Raw genomic sequence first — 22,674 nt, 5'->3', positions numbered from 1 at the left:
TAACAGTAAAATCAATGGTAAAACTAGATTTTTGCACCAGGGATTCATATTATGAGACCTCTCTCAGATCTACCTGGTTTTTTTCTCTTTGGCTACGTGAAGGAAGAAGTTATCTTTCTATATGACAGGCTAGAAGATGATCAAGGAAGAGGTCTCCAGAAAAATCATTAAATAAAAATGTCAGAGCAATCTTAGTCTTCTGTAACGTGAAGTACAGAGAGAAAGCATGACATACATTATCAATAATCATGGTGCACCAGTACAGAGACTGTGTGTGTTCATCAGTGAGACAAGGACCGAGCTGGGTCCTGGGAATTCAGGGTGTTGTCTCGAGAGATTTACAGTCTAGAAGAGGAAACCGATAATTATATAGTGGGGAGAGAGAGGATATTATACATAACAGTGAGTAGAGGCCCACTTCATGGGAGATTAGAGGTGAGCAAGGACTCAGGAAAGCAAAGAACAAAACCTGGCTTTTGAAAGATGATTAGGATATAGGGAAAATGGAATGAGAGTGAGGGAAAAGAAACAGCATTGCTTGTCAGAGTGAATGGAATTCTGGGCACAGGCGCAGAGGCTGGAAGCAGCCTGGTAGGTGGCCTGAGTTGCACATGGTTGTATGTTGCCGTTGCATGATGTTCTGGAGGAGCTGGGGGCAGAAGGGAGGCAGAGTGGCAGTGTTGCTGTCTGTAAACCCACCCACATTCCTCAGCCCGGCCATTCTTGTGTATTATGATGAGTTCCTGGGATAATAAATTAAAAGTTAGATGAGAAGCCAGTCTTGCTAACTCGAAAACAAAAGATGTACAGTCTTAGTCAAATTGTGCTGCAGAATCCTCTTTCGTCAGGCTTATCTTTTCATATCATCAGTGCTGATACTTGGTTGCATTTGCTGCTAGAATTCCTCTTTATTCTAGACTTTTAAATTTTCAACCTCCTTGGACCTAGGCTTTTGTTTTGTGTGATGTTTTCTGGTTGGTCACACAAACATGATTTAAATTTGAGTGTAATTTCAGTTTGATGAATATTGAACTTTTCACCATGAGCAAATTGCATTGATCAGCGTCAGTAATCCAGCACCCACCTGCAGTTACCACACTGGCACCTAACCATTAACTCATGCTAACCCCTGGGAAAGGAACTGTCAACCCACTCCAGTTTTCTTACCTGGGAAATCCCATAGACAGAGGAGCCTGGTGGGCTACAGTCTGTGGGGTCACAAAGAGTCAAACCTAACTGAAGCGACTAAGCATAAGCATGCTAACCCCCAACTCCTCTGCCCTTAACTTCCTTCACTGGGGACTCATGGCTTTGGTTGTTGTACACTCATTTTTTATTATAAAATATATCTTTCAAATTTACAACTGCAAAGAATCATGTACCAACCCCAATCACCAGTTTACTTACCACATAACTTAGTCAAATCTTAACATTTTGCTCTATTTGCGCCAGTTCTTTTTTACAAACTAAACATTGCAGATGCTGTCAGTTGAAGCTCCCTTTCTGTTCCCCTTCTCTCCAGAAGTGACACCATCCTGATCTTAGTGTTTATCGTTGTCGTGCATGCTTTTATACATTTACTACATATATGTGTGCACATAAACAAGATATATAATTGCTTTGTAAGTTTTTCAAACTTTAAGTAATTGCATTCTTGAAGTACCCATCTGTGCCTTACACTTTTATTGAAAATTATGTTTTTGAGGTTTATGATGATGACATATATAGATTTAGTTCATTTATTAAAATTACTTTGTAATGTTTGATTTATGACTATTCAAAAATTTATGTAGACATTTAGGTTTTTTCTGATTTTTCACTGTAATAAAGCTGCAGTTAACATATTCCTCTGTGCAGAAGCATATTGGGTTTTTGTTCCTTAAACATTTCTTTTACTCATATGAGTAGTATTCATTATGTAGATAAGTAGATATATAGATGTAGGTATAGGAATATCAGTCATCCTAATAGTCTTACGCATATAAGCCTCACCTCTGAACCACAGAATAATGTAAGGAGTAACAACCATATGTGAGTACAGAATTGGGAAGGAGGCTAATGTACCTTCAATAAACTTGGAGTCAGTTTAAGGACTGGTCTTGCTCATTTTTCTGTTTCTTTGACACATGAATTGTTAGAGTCAGCCTAATTCACTGTTTCGTTAACATTGACTTAGAGCCAGTTGCTGCAATATTTGTCCACTGAATTTAATACAATCCTTTGTTTAAAGTATACACATTACCCACTAATTGCCCTGGGAAGAAATGTCATATGTTTCTTATTGACCTTAATTTCCTTTCATTTATTTGTGCCTACTCTGTCCAGATCACTAGGTTTGGTGCTCTGGGTATTCAAACATGAAAAAGTCATTAGAAAACTTACAAGAACACTGCCAGAAAGAGATGGCAGGAAACAATCATCTGTAAGATTTTGGCATCTGAAATAGAGTTTTTATTTTCTTCCTTAGTGACACTCAAGAAATGCTTGTCTCCTGCTGTTGATGAATAATTTCAGAGTACTATGGATCATGCTGAAGAAAATGAAATCCTTGGAGCAACCCACCGGTACTATGTGGAAAGACCTATCTTTAGCCATCCAGTCCTCCAAGAAAGATTGCACAAGAAGGACAAGGTTTCGGACTCCATCGGGGATAAGCTGAAACAGGCATTCACGTATGTTCTTTCAGCCTGTTTCCTTTATTCTGTCATTCAGTTACGAGAGAAGCAAGGTCACATGTACAAAGAGAATCTGTGATGTGGAGGAAAAAGCAAATGATGAGCACTCGTGATTTGCAGAGCTGTCCGCATGGTTCATTCAGATGTCCACATCTACATTCAGTGGTAGATATTTGATGGAACACAAGCTTTATTATGCATTTCACCATTTGAAATTCCAGCTATGCCTTATGTCATATAAAGGTTTATATAAACAATCCACTTTTCAGTTTTCCACACACCTTTAAAATATCCACTGCTTTCAGTGACTGTGAAGCTGGGAGATCCCAGCCAGGAGAAGGACATAGGATCTCATTGTCTTCCTAACCTGTCAACTCTCCTCCAAAGCCCCTCAATAAAATGGCTTGATCCTTCCCCCTAATGAAAAAATATCCACCTCTTCCATTTCAGGAATGTTCCAACCACTCTAGTCTTTTTCCTGCTTCTACTCTATGTATGAATCTATGAATGTAAGTCCCCAAGAATCTATGAATGTGAGTCCTCAGCTGAAGCTATCAAAGACATTCAGTGTCTTGTGACTCTTCATTTTGAAAGCACGGATACAGTAATGTGGCAGGCCTGAGACTGGTAATACCTTGGTGCCCGATTGCACACCTCATTGTGCAAACTATCTGATTGCTGCCTCCTGAACCACTGAGACCACAGCTCCTGTGCTGTGTTCATTTAAGCTTCGCAGTGACTCTGTGCTCTAGGTATGACATCATGAGAGGTTAAAAATACATACACTGGAGTCAAGACTACCTGAGTTTTAATCCTAATCCTAAGCACCTATCAGCTGTGCACTGGTTTCTTCCTCTGAAAAATGGGAATAGTAATAGTGTTTACATCACTGGGTTACTGGGGTTAAAATCTATTAATTTATGCACGTGCAAGGCACATGGAAAGCACTATATATATGTAGCTATTATTAATATCTCAGTTTTCTAAACAGGGAGACTGCTATCAAATCTAGTTTGTTTTACTCAGATTCATTGCTCTTGTCATAGTTGCCTTACATTTTTGCTTCTAATATCTTTACACATCTAATTACCGAGTACTTTTAATCACTAAAAACACTATATGAAATACCATGCATGGGCTTCCTAGGTGGCACTAGTGGTAAAGAACCCACCTGCCAATGCAGGAGATGCAATAGACTCAGGTTCGATCCCTGGGTAGGGAAGATCCCCCGGAGAAGTGCATGGCAACCCACACCAGTATTCATGGACAATCTGGAGAATCTCATGGACAGAGGAGCCTGGTGGGCTTCAGTCCATGGGGTCCCAAAGAGTCAGACACGACTGAGCGACTAACACTTCACAATAATGCATTATCCTTTTAAGTGGAATAAATTGCTTCCTTGTCACCAAGAGGACTTGAGACTGTCACAGTGGTAATGGAATTCATCTGTCTATACTCTTATAGGCATCGACCAGCAAGAGGACTGGCCAAAGCCCATGATATAGTCTCTGTATCAAAGTTAATTAAAACATCCAGGGATTAAATACAATGCCTTGATTTTATTACCATGGTGTTCCACCTAACCAAGACAGCCAGGCATAGACTCAGCTACAGTAACAGATGGTGTTTTGAGTTTACCTAATCAAAGACCCTAAAGCATTGAACACATGTTTATAAAGCTCATAATACCTGTGTGAATTCCTTTCATTTTATAAGGGAAAACTTAGATATATTTGTATGGCTGAGTCTCTTTGCTGTTCACCTGAAACTATCACACATTGTTAATAGATTATACCCCAAGACAAAATAAAAATTTTTTGAAAAAAAAGAAAAGGGAAAACTAAGTGGATAGGTGCTGGTCAGTGTTTCCATAATCAAAAGTTAACTCAGTGGGTAAGTACTTCCCATACTTTATATCAACGCAGAAAGCACATTAAAGATTTCACCTATTGAAATAATGGCTTCTGGGATATCTCAACTATTTTGAAGCCAACTTTTTCTTATTTTTCATGGTCAGTTGTGGAGCATTAGAGTGGAGCCAATTCAGATGTTCCTATTTTCTAAAAAAATAATAAGCAGCTGTTCTCTCTGACCTCTGCAGAATAGAAAAATCACTCTCATCACCAATCTGAATTTTTCCTTTTTGTTCCAAAATATAAGGAAGGGAAAATGCCTTGATGTGAATTCTACAGAAATGGTTCTCATTTATCTATTTCTTTGTCCTTTCAGATGTACTCCTAAGAAAATACGAAATATCATTTACATGTTCCTCCCCATAACCAAGTGGTTGCCTGCATACAAATTCAAGGAGTATGTGTTAGGTGACTTGGTCTCAGGCATAAGCACAGGGGTGCTGCAGCTTCCTCAAGGTCAGTAGAATATATTTCTTCTTTTTCTTCCTCTGATATCATCTCAAACAATTGTGTTAAGTTTGTTCTGTTTAATTTCATCATGATTTTAAATTTATAATTTTTATCACATTGTTCTAGCACCTTTTCCTGTCTAGAGCAATTCTTCAGAAACATTTTACCCTTTAAAAGCCTCAGAGCTTTTAGTTGCAGAATATGGTGATACATTTACAGATCAATACATTTAGGAACTGGTGGGGCATTGCCTTTCCTTTGGTAAATTAATTTCTAACTCCATGAACATGTTGTTAGGGGCTGTCCTTGAATCAACTATACTCCATTTTTAAAAAAAGGTTCTTGACTAAGTCTATATCTAATTATAAGGTCCCATGATATACTGAATTCCTCTGCAGTTGTATAATTTTATAGAGATAAAAGAATTTAAGAAAATGCTCATTGATTTATTCATCTGTTCACATGTGTGTAACCTGGCCCTCCCTGTCTTCATGGAACTAACTATCCAGCTAGGGAGAAAAGCGTGAAATAAATAAAAATACACATAAATGTTTATGTACAAATGGTGGTAAACACTATGAAAGGAGATACAGGGCACTCTGACATGATAATAATATGGGGACCTAATTTAAGTAGGTAAGTCACAGAACCCCATTAAGAAAGTGAGATTGACCAGTATTGCAATGGGACCTAAGTAGGGACTGGAAGTACTTGGCAGGGCAGCAGCCACCTTACTACATTTTATATCATATGTACCCTTGTGCATATGCATTTAAATCTTACACTGTGGTAAAGGAATTTTTTTTACAGTGCTGCAATAAAATTGGATTATTTAGCTCTGTTCTTGTCTGATATCTAAAAAATTAATATTTCATACTTCCAAATAGGGGGAAAAATAAGGTGAGATTGAGCTGAGACCTGAAGGATGAGTAGGAGGCAGATAAAGAATGAGAAGAAATACATTTCAAGAAGAAGCAATAGCATGTGTGAAGGCAGTTAGCACGAAAAGAATTGGGTGTTTGAAGAATTCTGAGACAGGCAGTGTGCTAGGAGTGTGGGGAGTGGGGGGCCAGTGGCTGGCCAGGTGGGCAGCAGCAGGTCTGCACAGCCTCGATAGGCTCTTTTGGGTTCCATTCTGAGTCCAGTGAAAGCTTGTCAGCTTGCTTTCCCCTAGGGTTGTTTTGTTTTTGCTGAGATCTCTGGGACTGTTGTGTGGGGAAGGGACTTGGTTGATGGGAGTGGCACCAGAATAAATGTAGGGAAACCAGTTAGAGGCAACAGTGACTCAGTGTAATCAAAAGGGGATAATGGCTTGACAAGCCTCTAGGTTCAGCTCAGTTCAGTCACTCAGTTGTGTCCGACTCTTTGCAACCCCGTGAATCGCAGCACACCAAGCCTCCCTGTCCATCACCAACTCCTGGAGTTCACTCAAACTCATGTCCATCGAGTCAGTGATGCCATCCAGCCATCTCATCCTCTGTCATCCCCTTCTCCTCCTATCCCCAATCCCTCCCAGCATCAGAGTCTTTTCCAGTGAGTCAACTCTTCACATGAGGTGGCCAAAGTAATGAAGTTTCAGCTTTAGCATCATTCCTTCCAATGAACACCCAGGACTGATCTCCTTTAGAATGGACTGGTGGGATCTCCTTGCAGTCCAAGGGACCCTCAAGAGTCTTCTCCAACACCATGGTTCAAAAGCACCAATTCTTCGGCGCTCAGTTTTCTTCACAGTCCAACTCTCACATCCATCCATGACCACTGGAAAAACCATAGCCTTGACTAGACGGACCTTTGTTGGCAAAGTAATGTCTCTGCTTTTCAATATGCTATCTAGGTTGGTCATAACTTTTCTTCCAAGGAGTAAGCGTCTTTTAATTTCATGGCTGCAATCACCATCTGCAGTGATTTTGGAGCCCCAAAAAATAAAGTCTGACACTGTTTCCACTGTTTCCCCATCTATTTCCCATGAAGTGATGGGACCAGATGCCATGATCTTCGTTTTCTGAATGTTGAGCTTGAAGCCAACTTTTTCACTCTCCTCTTTCACTTCATCAAGAGGCTTTTAGCTCCTCTTCACTTTCTGCCATAAGGGTGGTGTCATCTGCATATCTGAGATTATTGATATTTCTCCCAGCAATCTTGATTCCAGCTTGTGCTTCTTCCAGCCCAGCGTTTCTCATGATGTACTCTGCATAGAAGTTAAATAAGCAGGGTGACAATATACAGCATTGACATACTCCTTTTCCTATTTGGAGCCTCTAGGTTAGCTGGCTGGAAAAACTATTCCCTCTCCAGTTTCCTGAAAACTAATTACCAAATGATAAAATTTAAAAAAAATTCCCCAGTGATCAATTAGTTGGATTTTCAATTTGCCAAGTAACTAAGTTGTTGAATCTATTAAATCTGTTAAACAAAGTTTTAAATCAGGTTTAGGACCATTCTCCATAACCATTTTAGCACCAGAGGACACAGAAAGGGACATATTTGAAGGCAGAGGTGAGGGTGAGGGAAGGAGCAAAAGTAAACTCAGCATCTGAAGTGGGAAACAGGATCTTGACTGACGTTCAGTCAAGTTGGACTGACAGAGCTTCAGGAAATGGCTGCAGTGAGCACACGTAGACAAATGCTTCAGAGAAATTCTAGGATTTTGCATAGTTGTGTTTTCACTGAAATGCCATTCTGCAACTTTTTCTGGAGCTTCTTCCATTTTGATAAAGATGGTAGCTGTAAAACTGGAAAGAGTTGGAAACATACATGCTGTGTTTTATAGGTAAAATCAGCAGGACTGGCTGTTGGATTGATTTGGAGGAGAATGAAGAAGCTGGGCATGTGAGGGACAAGGAGACTGACATTAGATTAGGAATGAGAATTTTCTAGAGAAAGGTGAAAAAGCCGTATGCATTTACCCTCCACCTAATGTCAAGGAAGGAAAGAAGGACTGCAACAGAACCACGTGGAGCCCTGGACACGTGTCCCTTGAAGTTTGTGGGCACTATTGCGGGAAAAGTGAATCTACAGGTGGAATGGTGTGAACCACCTAGAACAGCAGAATGTGGCCTGCACTTGCAAAGTTTCCTGGGGCTAAAGCACTATGGGGTGCTTTGGGAGGTAACCGGGCTTGGCTCTTTTGAAAGTAACCTGCCCAAGAAGACTGCCTACAGCATAAGCAGCTGCCAGCAGAAAGAACCTGGAAGAGGTGTAAGACCTGGAACGTGGAAGGGGCCAAGATTAGGGGGAAGGGTGTTACATCTGCCAGAGAATGCTACACTGGGAGTTCCTCATAGAAAAGGGGTCTCCAGAGAACCCTCAAAGCACCCCACTGGAGAAACAGCCGGCCTTTGGGAATTAACAGCAGATTACAGCTGTGCCAGTCAAGTAACACTTTCTGCCCATATCTAATTTGGGAAAGATTAAAGCAGAAAAAATCTACTCCTGGTGAAGAGGGAATGACAAGGAAAACTGTCTCAGCCTGGACTCTCTGAGCACAAATACAAGATTCTGTGTAGGAGTGGGACAGAAGTGTGGGCACGCTGAGACACATCAGCTTAAATTAACATGGTTTTCATCTGTTCATCATAAAGAACCAGGAGAGGAATACACAGAGCCCGCTGTTTTCTAATGATCTCCTATTTCTGTTTGGTCTTAATCCCACAGGTTTAGCCTTTGCAATGTTGGCAGCTGTGCCTCCAGTGTTTGGCCTATACTCTTCATTTTACCCCGTTATCATGTATTGTTTTTTTGGAACTTCCCGACACGTATCCATAGGTAAACCTTATAGTTGATGTTTTACTACCTTTCCTTTTGGATTTCCCAGCTTTGCAATGTGCTGAAGAAATAGCATGTTTGTTATTAGGATATCAAACTTTTGTTACTGTATGCCCAATAGGTGCTTTTAAAAAATACACTCTCCCTCAAGATTTCTAGAATTAATAGCTTTCTTATAATATGGGCATAATAGAAAAAGACAGTTTTCTTGTCTAAAAAGACAAGAAATCTGTGATGTAAGTATTTCAGTTCATAATACAATTTGCTTGCATCTGTGTTTTCTTTTTATTTATTAATGATACTTCAAGTTCCTATTGCTATGCATACATTGCATTTGCATCTTATTTTAGACACTGAATTGTACATGGTTTCTCTTTAGTGTATTCAGGATCAGGTTTATATGGGTTTCATAATATTGCTGGTGCTGCCAGCCAACACAGACACACACACACACACACACACACACACACACACACACACACACGTCTCAGATGTTCATTGCTAGGTAACAAACATGCCCAAAATTTAGCAGCTAAAAACAATCATTTGATTATCTCTCATAGTTTCTGTGGGTCAGGATTTGGGAAGGGCTCAACTGGACGGTTTGGCTCAGCATCTCTCAAGCATTTGAGAGTCAGGTGGGAGCTGGAGCCAGAGCAGCTACAGGAGGTGGGTCTCCCTCTCCCTCTCCCCCTATTCTTACCTCTCACCCCACCCTCTCTCCATGGGGTCCTTTCTGGGGCTTTCTCATACACAGGGTTGAAGTGGAAGCAAGCAGCACAGCTCTCAGGCAGAAGTCATACTGTCTAGTGTTACGTAGCCTCACAGGTCACACAGTATCACTTCTGCTGCATTTTCTTGGTTGCTAGCATGCCACAAGTCCACCCAGATTCAAGGAGAGAGGAATTAGGCCACCTCTTCATGGGAAAATGTCAAAGTTCTAGAAGAGTGTATGGAATGGAAGATTCTGTCACTGTGCAGTGCTATTTCAGTGAGGATTTATTGGCCTCACCTGTCTCTCCTGGGATACTGGCAACAATCATATCAGATATGCTGCAAATCATTTCTCTGATTAATACTTCATTATTTCAGGTCCATTTGCCGTTATTAGCCTGATGATAGGCGGTGTGGCTGTTCGATTAGTACCAGATGATATAGTCATTCCAGGAGGAGTAAATGCAACCAATGGGACAGAGGCAAGAGATGCCTTGAGAGTAAAAGTCGCCATGTCTGTGACCTTACTTTCAGGAATCATTCAGGTAAGACTCACAGATGTGGAAATAAGCTCTCATTTGCTCATTCAATATATACCTTTCGAGCACTCCTGGTTGGTCGTGAGCAGGGTCAGCCAGCAAAACTCCAGAGCTTAGGGTTTGTAGCTCAAGAATGCCAGTCCCACTGCATGCTTTACTTAAATTGATATAGAGTAGGAACTAGCTAGCTTCCGTTGGGTACTTTAGAGGTTCTAAAAGCAAGACTAGCTTGAAGCAGAGTGGGTTAGTAATGGGAAAAGGCATTTCTTATCTGCCTGGAAGGAGCAAGCAATGACATGACTAAGTGTGCCCCCACTTCTGAGGGACAGGGAGCATAAAAAGGGTGCCCAGTGCTTTATGGGGCTCCAGGCCCCTCCAAATATTGTTGTTTTCTGAAGAACCACTGACTGATTTGTTAGCTACTTACCTGCTATAGATACAAATTTGTAGTGTTAGAAAGTGGTCCAGAAAAAACTTTGGGATGTTTTCCGTTGGATTTAACTTCCTGATCTATCATGTGATTTATTTGTCTCTTTGTCATTGAAAAAAAAAAAGTTTTGCCTAGGTGTCTGTAGATTTGGATTTGTGGCCATATATCTCACGGAGCCCCTGGTCCGTGGGTTTACCACTGCTGCAGCTGTGCATGTCTTCACCTCCATGTTAAAATACCTGTTTGGAGTTAAAACAAAGCGGTACAGTGGGATCTTTTCAGTGGTGTATGTAAGTAAGCAACGTCCCGACTCACTGGTACTTGTTTCCCTTCTTTATTTTTCCTCCTTCTTTCCCCTATCTCAAGGCTCACTTTGCTTATTTCTAAGAATTTCAGTAGAATGGAGAAGATTTAGTCATTCTAAGGCTTTTCTGAGAAGAGCATTACAAGGAGAATTAAATCTTAAAGTTTCATTTCATTAATATGTGATACTACTTACCTCACAAGAAATTTTTTGTCAGGTCTTTATTTGGTGGCCACAACTTTAGCCTAATTAGCTCCAGAGACAGCTTCTTCATAAGATCAGATTAGGTTCTCTTTGGGAAAGTGAAAGTGAAAGTTGCTTATTCATGTCTGACTCTGCAACCCCATGGACAGTAGCCCACTAGGCTCCTCTGCCCGTGGAATTTTCCAGGCAACAATACCAGAGTGGGTTGGCATATCCTCCTCCAGAGGATCTTCCCAACCCAGGATTGAACCTATGTTTCTTATGTTCTCCTGCATTACAAGCAGGTTCTTTACCATCTGAGCCACCAGGGAAGTCAACTTAAAGTCATTCTGGGATAACATCTCTCTCTTAAAAACTGCTTGCTCAAGCAGGTGAAAATTGGAAATCCATAAAGGATTTGACTAACACACCTAACCAGTTTAATCTAATATAATGTACATAGACCCTTCCACCCAACTAAGAGAAAATATAAATTACTTATAAGCATGTAGGTAACAATGGTAATAATTGATCATGTTGAAAATGGTCACATACAGCTGACCACAACTTCTAAAAATTCAGTTTCACATGGTGCAATATAATTAATGATTGATAACTAAAGATGGCTTAAACCCCCCATACATTTGGAAACTAAAAACATATTTCTAAGTAGCCCATGGATAAAGAGAAAATTATGAAATAATTAGAACCAAATGACAGTGGAACTGCTTCCTATCAAAACTTCTGAAATGCTGCTAAAGATATTTTTGGAATGAAAGACCTATTTGGCCTTTGTAAGAATTCATGTGTCACACACTGTGTTAGGCAGAGCAGTGAGTTTACAGTTCAATAGGAAGACAAATGTATTAGTTGCTTAGTTATGTCCGACTCTTTGCAACTCCATAGACTGTAGCCCACCAGGCTCCTCTGTCTATGGAATTCTCCAGGCAGGAATACAGGAGTGGATTGCCATTTTCATCTCCAAGGTATCTTCCTGACCCAGTGATTGAACCCAGGTCACCTGCATTGCAGGCAAGCTCTTTACCTTCTGAGCTATAGGGAAGTCCCCAGTACAATGGGAAGACAAATAGTAAATCCGAAGAATTGGTGGTTTTGAACTGTGGTGTTGGAGAAGACTCTTGAGAGTCCCTTGGACTGCAAGGAGATCCAACCAGTCCATTCTGAAGGAGATCAGCCCTGGGATTTCTTTGGAAACAATGATGCTAAAGCTGAAACTCCAGTACCTCAGCCACCTCATGCGAAGAGTTGCCTCATTGGAAAAGACTCTGATGCTGGGAGGAATTGGGGGCAGGAGGAGAAGGGGACGACAGAGGATGAGATGGCTGGATGGCATCACTGACTCCATGGACGTGAGTCTGAGTGAACTCTGGGCGTTGGTGATGGACTGGGAGGCCTGGTATGCTGCGATTCATGGGGTCGCAAAGAGTCGGACACGACTGAGCGACTGAACTGAACTGAATCACATAAATGGGCTGCCCAGGTGGCTCAGTGGTGAAGAATCCACCTTCTATTGCAGGAAATGCAGGTTTGATCCCTGAGTCAGGATGATCCCTTGGAGATGAAAATGGCAACCCACTCCAGTATTCCTGCCTGGAGAATTCCATGAACAGAGGAACCTGGCAGGCTACAGTCCATGGGGTCACAAAACAGTCAGACGTGACTTAGCAACCAAAACAAGTCACATAAATGTGTAGTTAAGCATAAATTGTGTTAAGTGCTATGAAAGAAAAATCAGGCTGCTATGAAAATGAATAGGGAGACCTTTAGATTAGGGATCTATAATTCATACACACAAGATGGCGGGGTAGAAGAACGTGCGCTCATCTTCTCCTGCGAGAACTCCAAAGTTACAACCGAAATCTGGTCAATACTGAAATCTGATTATTCTTTGCAACCAAAGATGAAGAAGTTCTATACAGTCAGCAAAATACAAGACCAGGAGCTGACTGTGGCTCAGATCATGAACTCACTGCAAAATTCAGACTTAAATTGAAGAAAATAGGGAAAACCACTAGACCATTCAGGTATGAATCCCTTATGATTATACAGAGGGAGTGACAAATAGATTCAAGGGATTAGATCTGATAGAGTCCCTGAAGAACTATGGATGGACAGAGGTTCCTGACATTGTACAGGAGACAGGGATCAAGATCATCCCCAAGAAAAAGAAATGCAAACAGGTGGAATGGTTGTCTGTCGAGGCCTTACAAATAGCTGAGAAAAGAAGCTAAAGGCAAAGGAGAAAAGGAAAGATATACCCATCTAAATTCCTGAGTTTCAAAGAATAGCAAAGAGAGATAAGAAAGCCTTTCTCAGTGATCAGTGCAAAGAAAGAGAGGAAAACAATAGAATGGGAAAGACTAGAGATCTCTTCAAGAAAATTAGAAATACCAAGGGAACATTTCATACAAAAATGGGCATAGTAAAGGACAGAAATGGTAGAAAGCAGAAGATATTAAGAAGAAGTGGCAAGAATACACAGAAGAACTATAGAAAAAAGAGTTTCATGACCCAGATAGCCACGATAGTGTGATCACTCACCTCGAGCCAGACAAATGGGCCTTACGAAGCATCACTGGAGTGCGAAGTCATGTGGGCCTTAGGAAGAATCACTATGAGCAAAGCTACTGGAATTCCAGCTGAGCTATTTCAAATCCTAAAAGATGATGCTGTGAAAGTGCTGCACTCAGTATGCCAGCAAATTTGGAAAACTCAGCAGTGGCCACAGGACTGGAAAAGTCCGTTTTCATTCCAATCCCAAAGAAAGGCAACGCCAAAGAATGTTCAAGCTGCCACACAATTACACTCATCTCACATGCTAGTAAAGTAATGCTGAAAATTCCCCAAGTGAGGCTTCAACGGTATGTGAACTGTGGACTTCCAAATGTTCAAGCTGGATTTAGAAAAGCCAGAGGAACCAGAGATCAAGTTGCAGGCATCCGTTGGATGATAGAAAAAGCAAGAGATTCCAGAAAAACATCTACTTCTGCTTTATTGACTATGCCAAAGCCTATGTGTGGACAAGAAAATGTGGAAAATTCTTCAAGAGATGGGAATACCAGACCACATTACCTGCCTCTTGAGAAATCTGTATGCAGGTCAAGGACTTCCCTGGTGGCTCAGATGGTAAAAGCATCTGTCTACAATGCCAGAGACCTGGGTTCAAGCCCTGGGTTGGGAAGATCCCTTGGAGAAGGAAATGGCAATCCACTCCAGTACTATTGCCTGGAAAATCCCATGGACAGAGGAGCCTGGTAGGCTACAGTCTATGAGGTTGCAAAGAGTTGGACACGACAGAGCGACTTTACTTTCACTTTTCAAGAAGCAACAGTTAGAACCAGACATGGAACAACAGACTGGTTCCAAAATGGGAAAGGAGTACGTCAAGGCTATATATTGTCAATCTGCTTGTTTAAGTTATATGCAGAGTACATCATGAGAAACGCTGGGCTGAAAGAAGCACAAGCTGGAATCATGATTGCTGGGAGAAATATCAATAACATCAGATATGCAGATGAAACCACCCTTATGGCAGAAACAAAGAAGAACTAAAGAGCTTCTTGATGAAAGTGAAGGAGGAGAGTGAAAATGCTGGCTTAAAACTCAACACTCAAAAAACAATGATCATGGCATGTTGTCCCACCACTTCATGGCAGATAGATGGGGAAACAATGGAAACAATCAGAGATTTTATTTTGGGGCTCCAAAATCACTGCACGTGGTGACTGGAGCCATGAGATTAAAAAATGCTTACTCCTTTGAAGAAAAGCTATGACCAACCTAGACAGCATATTAAAAAGCAGAGACATTACTTTGCCAACATAGATCTGTCTAGTCAAAGCTGTGATTTTTCCAGTGGTCATGTATGGATGTGAGAGTTGGACTATAAAGAAAGCTGAGTGCTGAAGAATTGATGCTTTTGAACTGCGGTGTTGAGAAGACTCTTGAGAGTCCCTTGGACTGCAAGGAGATCCAACCAGTCCATCCTAAAGGAGATCAGTCCTGAATATTCATTGGAAGGACTGATGCTGAAGCTGAACCTTCATTATTTTGGCCACCTGATGCGAAAAACTGACTCATTGGAAAAGACCCTGATGCTGGGAAAGATTGAAGGCAGGAGGAGATGGGAACAACAGAGGATGAGATGGTTAGATGGCGTCACAACTCAATGGACATGAGTTTGAGCAAGCTCTTGGAGTTGGTGGTGGACAGGGAAGCCTGACATGCTGCAGTCCGTGGGGTCGAAAAGAGTCAGACATGACTAAGCAACTGAACTGACTGACTGGCTAGATTAGGGATCTAGGAAAGTAGCTTTGAGGAAGTGACAATTAAATTGAATGTTTCATTGATTAGAATGAAGTCCAGCTCTGGGTGTCCATGCATGCTCAGTCATATCCAACTCTTCGTGACCCCATGGACTGTAGCCCACCAGGCTCCTCTGTCCATGGGATTTCCCAGGCAAGAATACTGAAGTGGATTGCTGTTTCCTTCTCCAGGGGATCTTCCCGAGCCAGGCATCCAACCCACAGCTCCTGCATCTCCTGCATTGGCAGGCAAATTCTTTACCACTGAGCCACTTGAGAAGCCTCCAACTGTGGGAATAGTTCCTAAATAACTAAATTCTTCATTTCCCATAATAGCTGGTAACATGCTTGTTACTCTGAGATTTCTCAAAGTGCCTTGTCACAAAGGAAATAGGACAGAGAGGCACACCAGAGAATGCTCTAGGCGTTGATAGGAAAGGTTTGTACTTTGGGCTTGGTGATCGTCTACCTGCCCAGGGTCCAGATGAGTACTGACTGCACGTGGGGTGCCGAGACTGCACCCTTAGGAGACAATTAAGTGGCTTTCTTCTCTTAAGTTTCCTGGGCTTCTTTCTAAGTTTCAGCTACTCTCTTGCCTTCGAAGCTCACCTGATTCTTCTTTCATCTGCTAAAAATGATTTCTCCCACTTTCAGTTCCTAAAAGCTTTTCTGTATATTTGCTTTCAGATTATTATGCTGATATAACCCATGGTCCTTTCCTAATGCTCAGGATTCAGCTTCATGGTGACTCTTCTGAATTTTACAATTCTACATTGAGATATTAGTGTAGCAAAAAACACTGTAATATATGATTGTTGGGTAGGTATCACAACTACAAAGTTGTACAGCTGGGTAAAAATGACTCCTAGTGGTGAAAGCTGCAAAGAGAGAGATTTCAGCCTGAGAACTGTTACCTGGAAATGTCCACTACTGGGATGGCTAGTGTGAGTTAGAACACTAGACTGTCTATTCAGTGGCTATTGCTTGATGTAACATCCAGTGTTCACTGTGTTACAGAGTACAGTTGCTGTGTTGCAGAATGTTAAAAACCTCAACGTGTATTCCCTAGGCGTTGGGCTGATGGTTTTTGGTTTGCTGTTGGGTGGCAAGGAGTTTAATGAGAGATTTAAAGAGAAATTGCCAGCACCCATTCCTTTAGAGTTCTTTGCGGTAAGTCAACTTCCAGCCACATTCACCTAGCTGTTTCTGTGAAGGGTTTTGAAGTGGGACCAGGGAGAGAGAAGTTAGACCTTTTTTCTCTCTGTTCCTCCAAGAGAAGGTTGGAGTTTGTCAAGGGGAACTTTTACAAATACAGTGACAAAAAAAGAAAAGCATTAAAACATAGGCATGGGTGACTTTTAAAATATAGATGAAGACTATCCACAAAAATGTGAACGTAAATTATCTGAGTGAAATTATGGAGATTTTTCTTTCTCAGAGTTTTTATTGTCTAATTGTTTTATAATGAATATGTAATACTTTAATGACTTGAAAAAACTAAGCTGTTTCTAGTTTAGAAAGTGCAAAAGACAAAGGTTCCCAAACTTTGTTAATTCTTGGCACTCATAGGTCAAAAGAAATACCTAACTAATAGTTCCATTTACTAAGTAACCAAGTCCAAACAATTTAATGTATATTTATGTCTAACAACTTAAGAACTGTTTGTAAAAATAATGCATATAAATTGAAATAAAGTGTTATTACATTCTTAAATAACCACAGCAATATATTAATGAATTTGTGTGGCTTGTGGACACTGCACAACCCCTTGAACCTGGGAATCAGACACCACTACCCTCATTTCCTGTTCACTTTTGATTTTTGTGTAGTACTTGTTTTCTAAATCACAGTGACCAAAGGCTTTGCAAACCTTTGGTATGACTGAAACCGATGTAGTAGGAGCTAATGTGGAAACTGTGAACTACTCAAACTAGAAGTTTGCATGGTATCTGACAGGTGTCTCTATTTCCCATGAAAGTCTCACAGACCCAGTGAGCTCTCCTTGGGACTCTGAGGCACTTTGGTGTATAGTTTGGGAACCCACAAGGGAAGAAATAAAAAGGATAGGTATCTGATCCAAATTTAGCAAGAAGTTCCAGGCCCAAAACCTACCAACTGGTATAGCTCACAAGGAAGCCAGGGCCTTTGATCCTCTTCCTTGCTTTCATCTCATCTACACACAAATAGGACTGTTTTTCATCATCTCAAGACCTGTTCTATCACTGGGGTTTGACACAGATTTCCTGTTTCCTCTTGGAGAACAACAGGAGGTTCTCAGCTCCTTTGCATGGCAAAGGAGAAGGACAAGCCCTAATCATGAAGTAAATAATGAAGACTGTTTTTCCTGGCCGAGGTTCCTAGCTCTGTCCACTTTCCAGATTCCCTTTAAAGTTTCCTTCATGTTTCCCGGAGCAATGGTTCTCCAGAATTCTTTCATTGTGATTATGGTGAACCTGTGTTTTTTTGGTTTTTGGTTTTGGGGTTTTTTACTTATTTGTGTGTTCCTCAGGACAAGGAAGAAGGAAGCCATGCTGGAAACTTGGGAACAGTATCTGCATGACTCTTTAAGCATAAAATTTCTTTCTTATCATAAAATTGTTTGGGGTTTTGTATTCTGTTTCAAAACGCATCTGTGTGTGTTGGTAGGAAAGCTGTGGTTTAAATTATTTACCACTACATAAAGTTGATGCTCCAGAAACTTGAGCCATGTGTATCCTGTGGATTTGAATTTGGGGGCACTCCCCCAGTTCAAGATGCACAACAGATGCAGTTAAGGGTGGCAGACATTACCACCAACAAAGAAGAAGCATTTCACCATGGGGCCAGAAGCAGCCATGCCCTTGACCTCGCAGGCTACTGTGTCTGATCATGAGCTTCCTTCTTGTTGGTTCCCTGCAGCAGGCCCCTCCATGGGGGACTGGCTCCCTTCTCTGGCCACCCCTATTCCTGTGCTCCTACGTAACCTACTCGGAAAATTCTACAGGCAGTCGTTCTTTGGAATGAAGAAAGTTGCCATCTTTTTTGTTATTTTCTCTTCTTGTAGCTCACTGAGGCTTTTACTTCACACACAGACTAAATCCAGAAAACCTTATATGTAAGGATGCTCAGTGACAGGTGGTTTCGCTCTGACTCTGCACAGACATGGGAGAAGACAGCCATGCTTCTGGAGGCGCTGGTGGGCACCTCTAACCACCTTGGTGCTGCTGTCCTAGAGACAGAGTCCACAGGATGCTGATCCACAACTGTAGACCCAAACATGCCTTTTACAATGATACATGTCACTGTATCACCCTCACAAGACATATTTCATGTCCTTTGTATATCTTGCTTGCCCTAAACGCAAAGCCAGCTCCTAGAAGGTTTTACGGCTTCTTTCTGTTTGTAGCCAACTAGCCAAATGCCTCAGGATGAAACAGAGCAAAGTAAAGAGGAAAGAATTCCAGGTCACAAGGAGACGGTAGAGTCCACTTTCATGTTGTGGAGAAGGGTCATTAGAAAAAGTTAGAAATGCTGGGAGCTAACAATAATTTTTCTTTTTAAAACTGAAAGTGTGAGAATAGATTTGGCTTGGCTAACAAGTTCTTTGAAGCTTATTTTTGTGATGTGTGAATGCTTATTTCTCAAAGTGCATTCAGGTTTGTGTCTCTTTCAGGTGGTTATGGGAACTGGCATTTCGGCTGGGTTTAACCTGCATGAATCGTACAATGTGGATGTCGTTGGCACACTTCCTCTGGGGTAGGAAAATAGTTATAAGTAACAGTGTGACTTACATAATCAGTGGATGGATATCTTATATCCCCTACTTTAGTATTCTTGAAATGAAAAATCATTTTCTCCTATATATCGAATAGCTAAGGGTTTGGGTTTTTGTTTTTGTTTTTGTTTTAGCTTGTGTATGTGTGGCAGAGGTTATTGTGGTAAAAATAATAATAGTAACATAAAATTCACCATTTTAATCATTAAGTGCATAGTTCGGTATACTAAGTACAGTCACATTGTTGTGAAACAGATCTCCAGAACTTTTTCACCTTGCAAATCTGAAACTCTATACTGTTAAACAATAACTCTCCATTCTGCTTTCCCTCCAGCCCCTACTTTCTATCTCTATGAATCTGATTATTTTAGTACTCATAAGTGGAATCATATACTATTTGCCTTTTTTGTGACTGGCTTATTTCATTTAGCATAATATCATCAAGGTTCATGTTATAGCATGTGACAGGATTCCCTTCCTCTTTAAAATGGAATAAAATTCCACAGTGTGTCTGTACCACACTTTGTTTATCCTCATTGGTGGACATGTGGGTTCTTTCCACCTCTTAGCTATTGTGACTTATCCTGCTATGAGCATGGGTATACAAATATCTCTTCAAGACCCTGTTTTTAGTTGTTTTGGATATACACATAGAAGTGGCATTGCTAGATCATATGATAGTTCTAGTTTAATTTTTTGAGAACCTCCATTCTGTTTTCCGTAACTGTTGCACCATTTTACAGTCCCACCAACAACAGTTTTTCTTTTTTTTTTTTTTTTCCTATATAGCACTTCAGTTCAGTTCAGTTCAGTCGCTCAGTCATGTCCAACTCTTTGCGACCCCATGAATCGCAGCACGCCAGGCCTCCCTGTCCATCACCAACTCTCAGAGTTCACTCAGACTCACGTCCATCAAGTCAGTGATGCCATCCAGGCATCTCATTCTCTGTCGTCCCCTTCTCCTCCTGCCCCCAATCCCTCCCAGCATCAGAGTCTTTTCCAGTGAGTCAACTCTTCGCATGAGGTGGCCAAAGTACTGGAGTTTCAGCTTTAGCATCATTCCACTTAGCAGTTTTTTATTAATAGATCTCTTCCTGGGTAGCATAGGAGTTAAAAGCAAAATGACCTAAATCTGGCCTGTCACTTACTAGCTCTGTGACCTTGGGCAAGTCACACACCATCTCAAAGCCTCAGTTACCTCCGCTGCCAAGCAAGCATGGTGATTAGTGACTTTCTGAGAGGTGGCTGTGAGACCTACGAGAAACAGTGCAGATAGAGCAGTCCATGTGGTGCCTGGCACACAGGGCATGGTCTAGACACGTTAACTGAAAGCTCTGTGGCTCATTATTTCAACCAGTTTTCTTGCTTTAGACCACATATTGCTGCTTTGTTTCATCTGTTTTTCTCTTATCTAATTCTACATTTTTTTTAATTTTACTATTATTTTTTATATTTAAAGGAGTAAGAGTGACTACAAGCCTCTCCTGGTCTCATCTGTCCCTCTCTGATCATCCCTGGTTCACTCTGTATCTCTCTGTGTGTCTCTCTGGCTTTTTGTCCCTGGTACCGTCTGTTTCTTGCCACCCTCTCCTCTCCTTGCAAAAGAACAGAGTCAGACATTTGCCCAGATGTTGGATATTGAAAGAACCTAGCATATTCCATCAGGGCTTGCCCCAGGTACCAGCTAAGAATCTCCAGGGAAGCCCAGGGAAGAGGAGTTGCTCTCCAAGCCAAAGTTCATCCAGGGAGCAAGTGTTGAAGGAGGAAGCCTGCACTCAGCTTCAGTGAATTGCTATCATAAATGAGTTACTTATGATTCATTTAAAAGTATAACACAGTGATAATCCTTGCTTTCCTACTTGCACTTGTAATTTTTTTAAGTACTTTTATACCCACCATGTCAATTGATGGCTCACAATAACACTGTTGATATGTGTTATCCTCACTTAACAGATTAAAAAGTTCATTTATTCTCACTTATTCAGCTTATATTTATTGAATGCCTATTAGGTGCTAGGGACACAGCAGTTAAAAACAGAAGTGAACATGGAAGCAAAAAAGTCTTTGCTCTCATGGAGGTGATATTCTACTGGGAGAAATAGGCAATACATCAGTAGTGAGACATGCCGTAAAACAGGGGAAGCCAGGTAAGAGACAGGAGGGGCTGAGGTTGCTCTTTTAGGTAGGGTGTCAGGGAAGGTGACATTTGAGAGATGTGAGTGCTGTTCGGTGAGTCCCAGTCTGGACTCAGAACTCAGTCTTCTGATACCCAGTTGTGTGATCTTTCCATTACCTCACACCTGGGTCACTAACATAGTCATGTGATAAACACGAGTCTTTGGATCCAATAGATAACCCTATTCAATAACTAATCACAAGTAATTTACATGGTGAATTTTCACACTTAGATTTCTCCTTTTTAAAATTCACATGCTGGCATAATTCCTACCTAATACCTTCCTTTCCCTATTGCATTATACCCAAATATGCTTTCCCTCTATTAGTAAAAGCTAAACCTTAAAAAAAAAAAAAAAAAGTACCATTTTGGAACTTGGTTTCCCAGAAACCTTATCTTTATGGAACTTTGCTCAAAACCAGGCAGGAAACCAATAATGCCTGTCTAACATCCTATCTATGTACAGTCATACCACTTCAGTGATATATGAGCCTCATTGCCAAACAACAGTGGTTTATTTGCTCACAGTTTGTCCATGTAGGTGAGGCTCAACTGAGTGTCTCACTTGGGGTCTCTCAAGCAGCCACAGACTCTAAAGGGATGACTGGGGCTGGAGGAACCAAGAGGACTTCTATCTAACAGCTCAGCTGCAGTGGCTGGAACAGCTGAGGGCTAGCTGGCATCTTCTCTCCACATGGGTCTCCAGCAGGGTAGTCAGGGTCTCTGTGTGTCAGCTCAGGGCAACAGGACAGAAGAGCAGAAGCTGCCAAGTGGCTTACCGCACTCATTGCTCCCACCATGTTCTGGTCAAAGCAAATCAAATGGCCAGCCTGGATTCAACTAGAGGGGAAACAGACGGCATCTAGATATGGGAGCAGCACACACACGTAAGGGAGGAATTGTTAGTGATTGTATTTGAAAACACTGCTGTAACTACCACACTTAACCACATGCACACACTTCAATACACAATACAGTGTCCAGAAATTGATAGATGACTGTTAAAAGATCCCATTCATGGCGATATATCAAGTTCCTTGGTGTACTTCTCTTAATTCATTGCCGCATGCATTCTTTTCTCATATTCCTATTCCTCAGACCCAAACCTGCCGCCGTGCATTCTCTCCTGATTAATACTCATGCAGCAAAGTTGCAGGGAAAGACAGTAAGTTCTATAGTCAGACCTCTCGGGTCTGATTCCAGCTCTGTCTTCAGCAGATCACTTAACTCCGCAAATATCCATTTTTTTCACCTATACATTGGGATAATAATGACACCTATTTAGAAGGGTTGTTGTAAGGACAAACTTGAGTTTAACACATACTAGGTTCCCTTCCTTTGCTCCCCTCCCTTTCCCTTACCCCAGAGCCTGAGACAACCCCTTCATCACTATGATATGACACGGCATGAGAAATAACATGGAGAGGCAGGTCCTTCACAGTTTTT

The 22,674-nt window shown here is 41.3% G+C and overlaps 1 protein-coding gene across 1 annotated transcript in view; it reads left to right on the top strand.

Annotated features, from left to right (window-relative positions):
• The first annotated feature begins 2,478 nt into the window (after nucleotides 1–2,478).
• SLC26A5 (solute carrier family 26 member 5) overlaps nucleotides 2,479–22,674 on the top strand; it is a 41,120-nt gene continuing 20,924 nt past the window's right edge. Inside the window, exons 1-7 of the mRNA XM_015095256.3 lie at nucleotides 2,479–2,672; nucleotides 4,905–5,044; nucleotides 8,693–8,803; nucleotides 9,896–10,062; nucleotides 10,612–10,776; nucleotides 16,316–16,468; nucleotides 18,951–19,033. Of these exons, the coding sequence (XP_014950742.2) occupies nucleotides 2,521–2,672; nucleotides 4,905–5,044; nucleotides 8,693–8,803; nucleotides 9,896–10,062; nucleotides 10,612–10,776; nucleotides 16,316–16,468; nucleotides 18,951–19,033 (971 nt within the window). The 5' untranslated portion in view covers nucleotides 2,479–2,520. The remainder of the gene's footprint in view (nucleotides 2,673–4,904; nucleotides 5,045–8,692; nucleotides 8,804–9,895; nucleotides 10,063–10,611; nucleotides 10,777–16,315; nucleotides 16,469–18,950; nucleotides 19,034–22,674) is intronic.

Source organism: Ovis aries, chromosome 4, assembly GCF_016772045.2.
Source record: "Ovis aries strain OAR_USU_Benz2616 breed Rambouillet chromosome 4, ARS-UI_Ramb_v3.0, whole genome shotgun sequence".
Lineage (NCBI taxonomy): Eukaryota > Metazoa > Chordata > Mammalia > Artiodactyla > Bovidae > Ovis > Ovis aries.
This window is presented reverse-complemented; position numbering and strand designations above follow the sequence as displayed.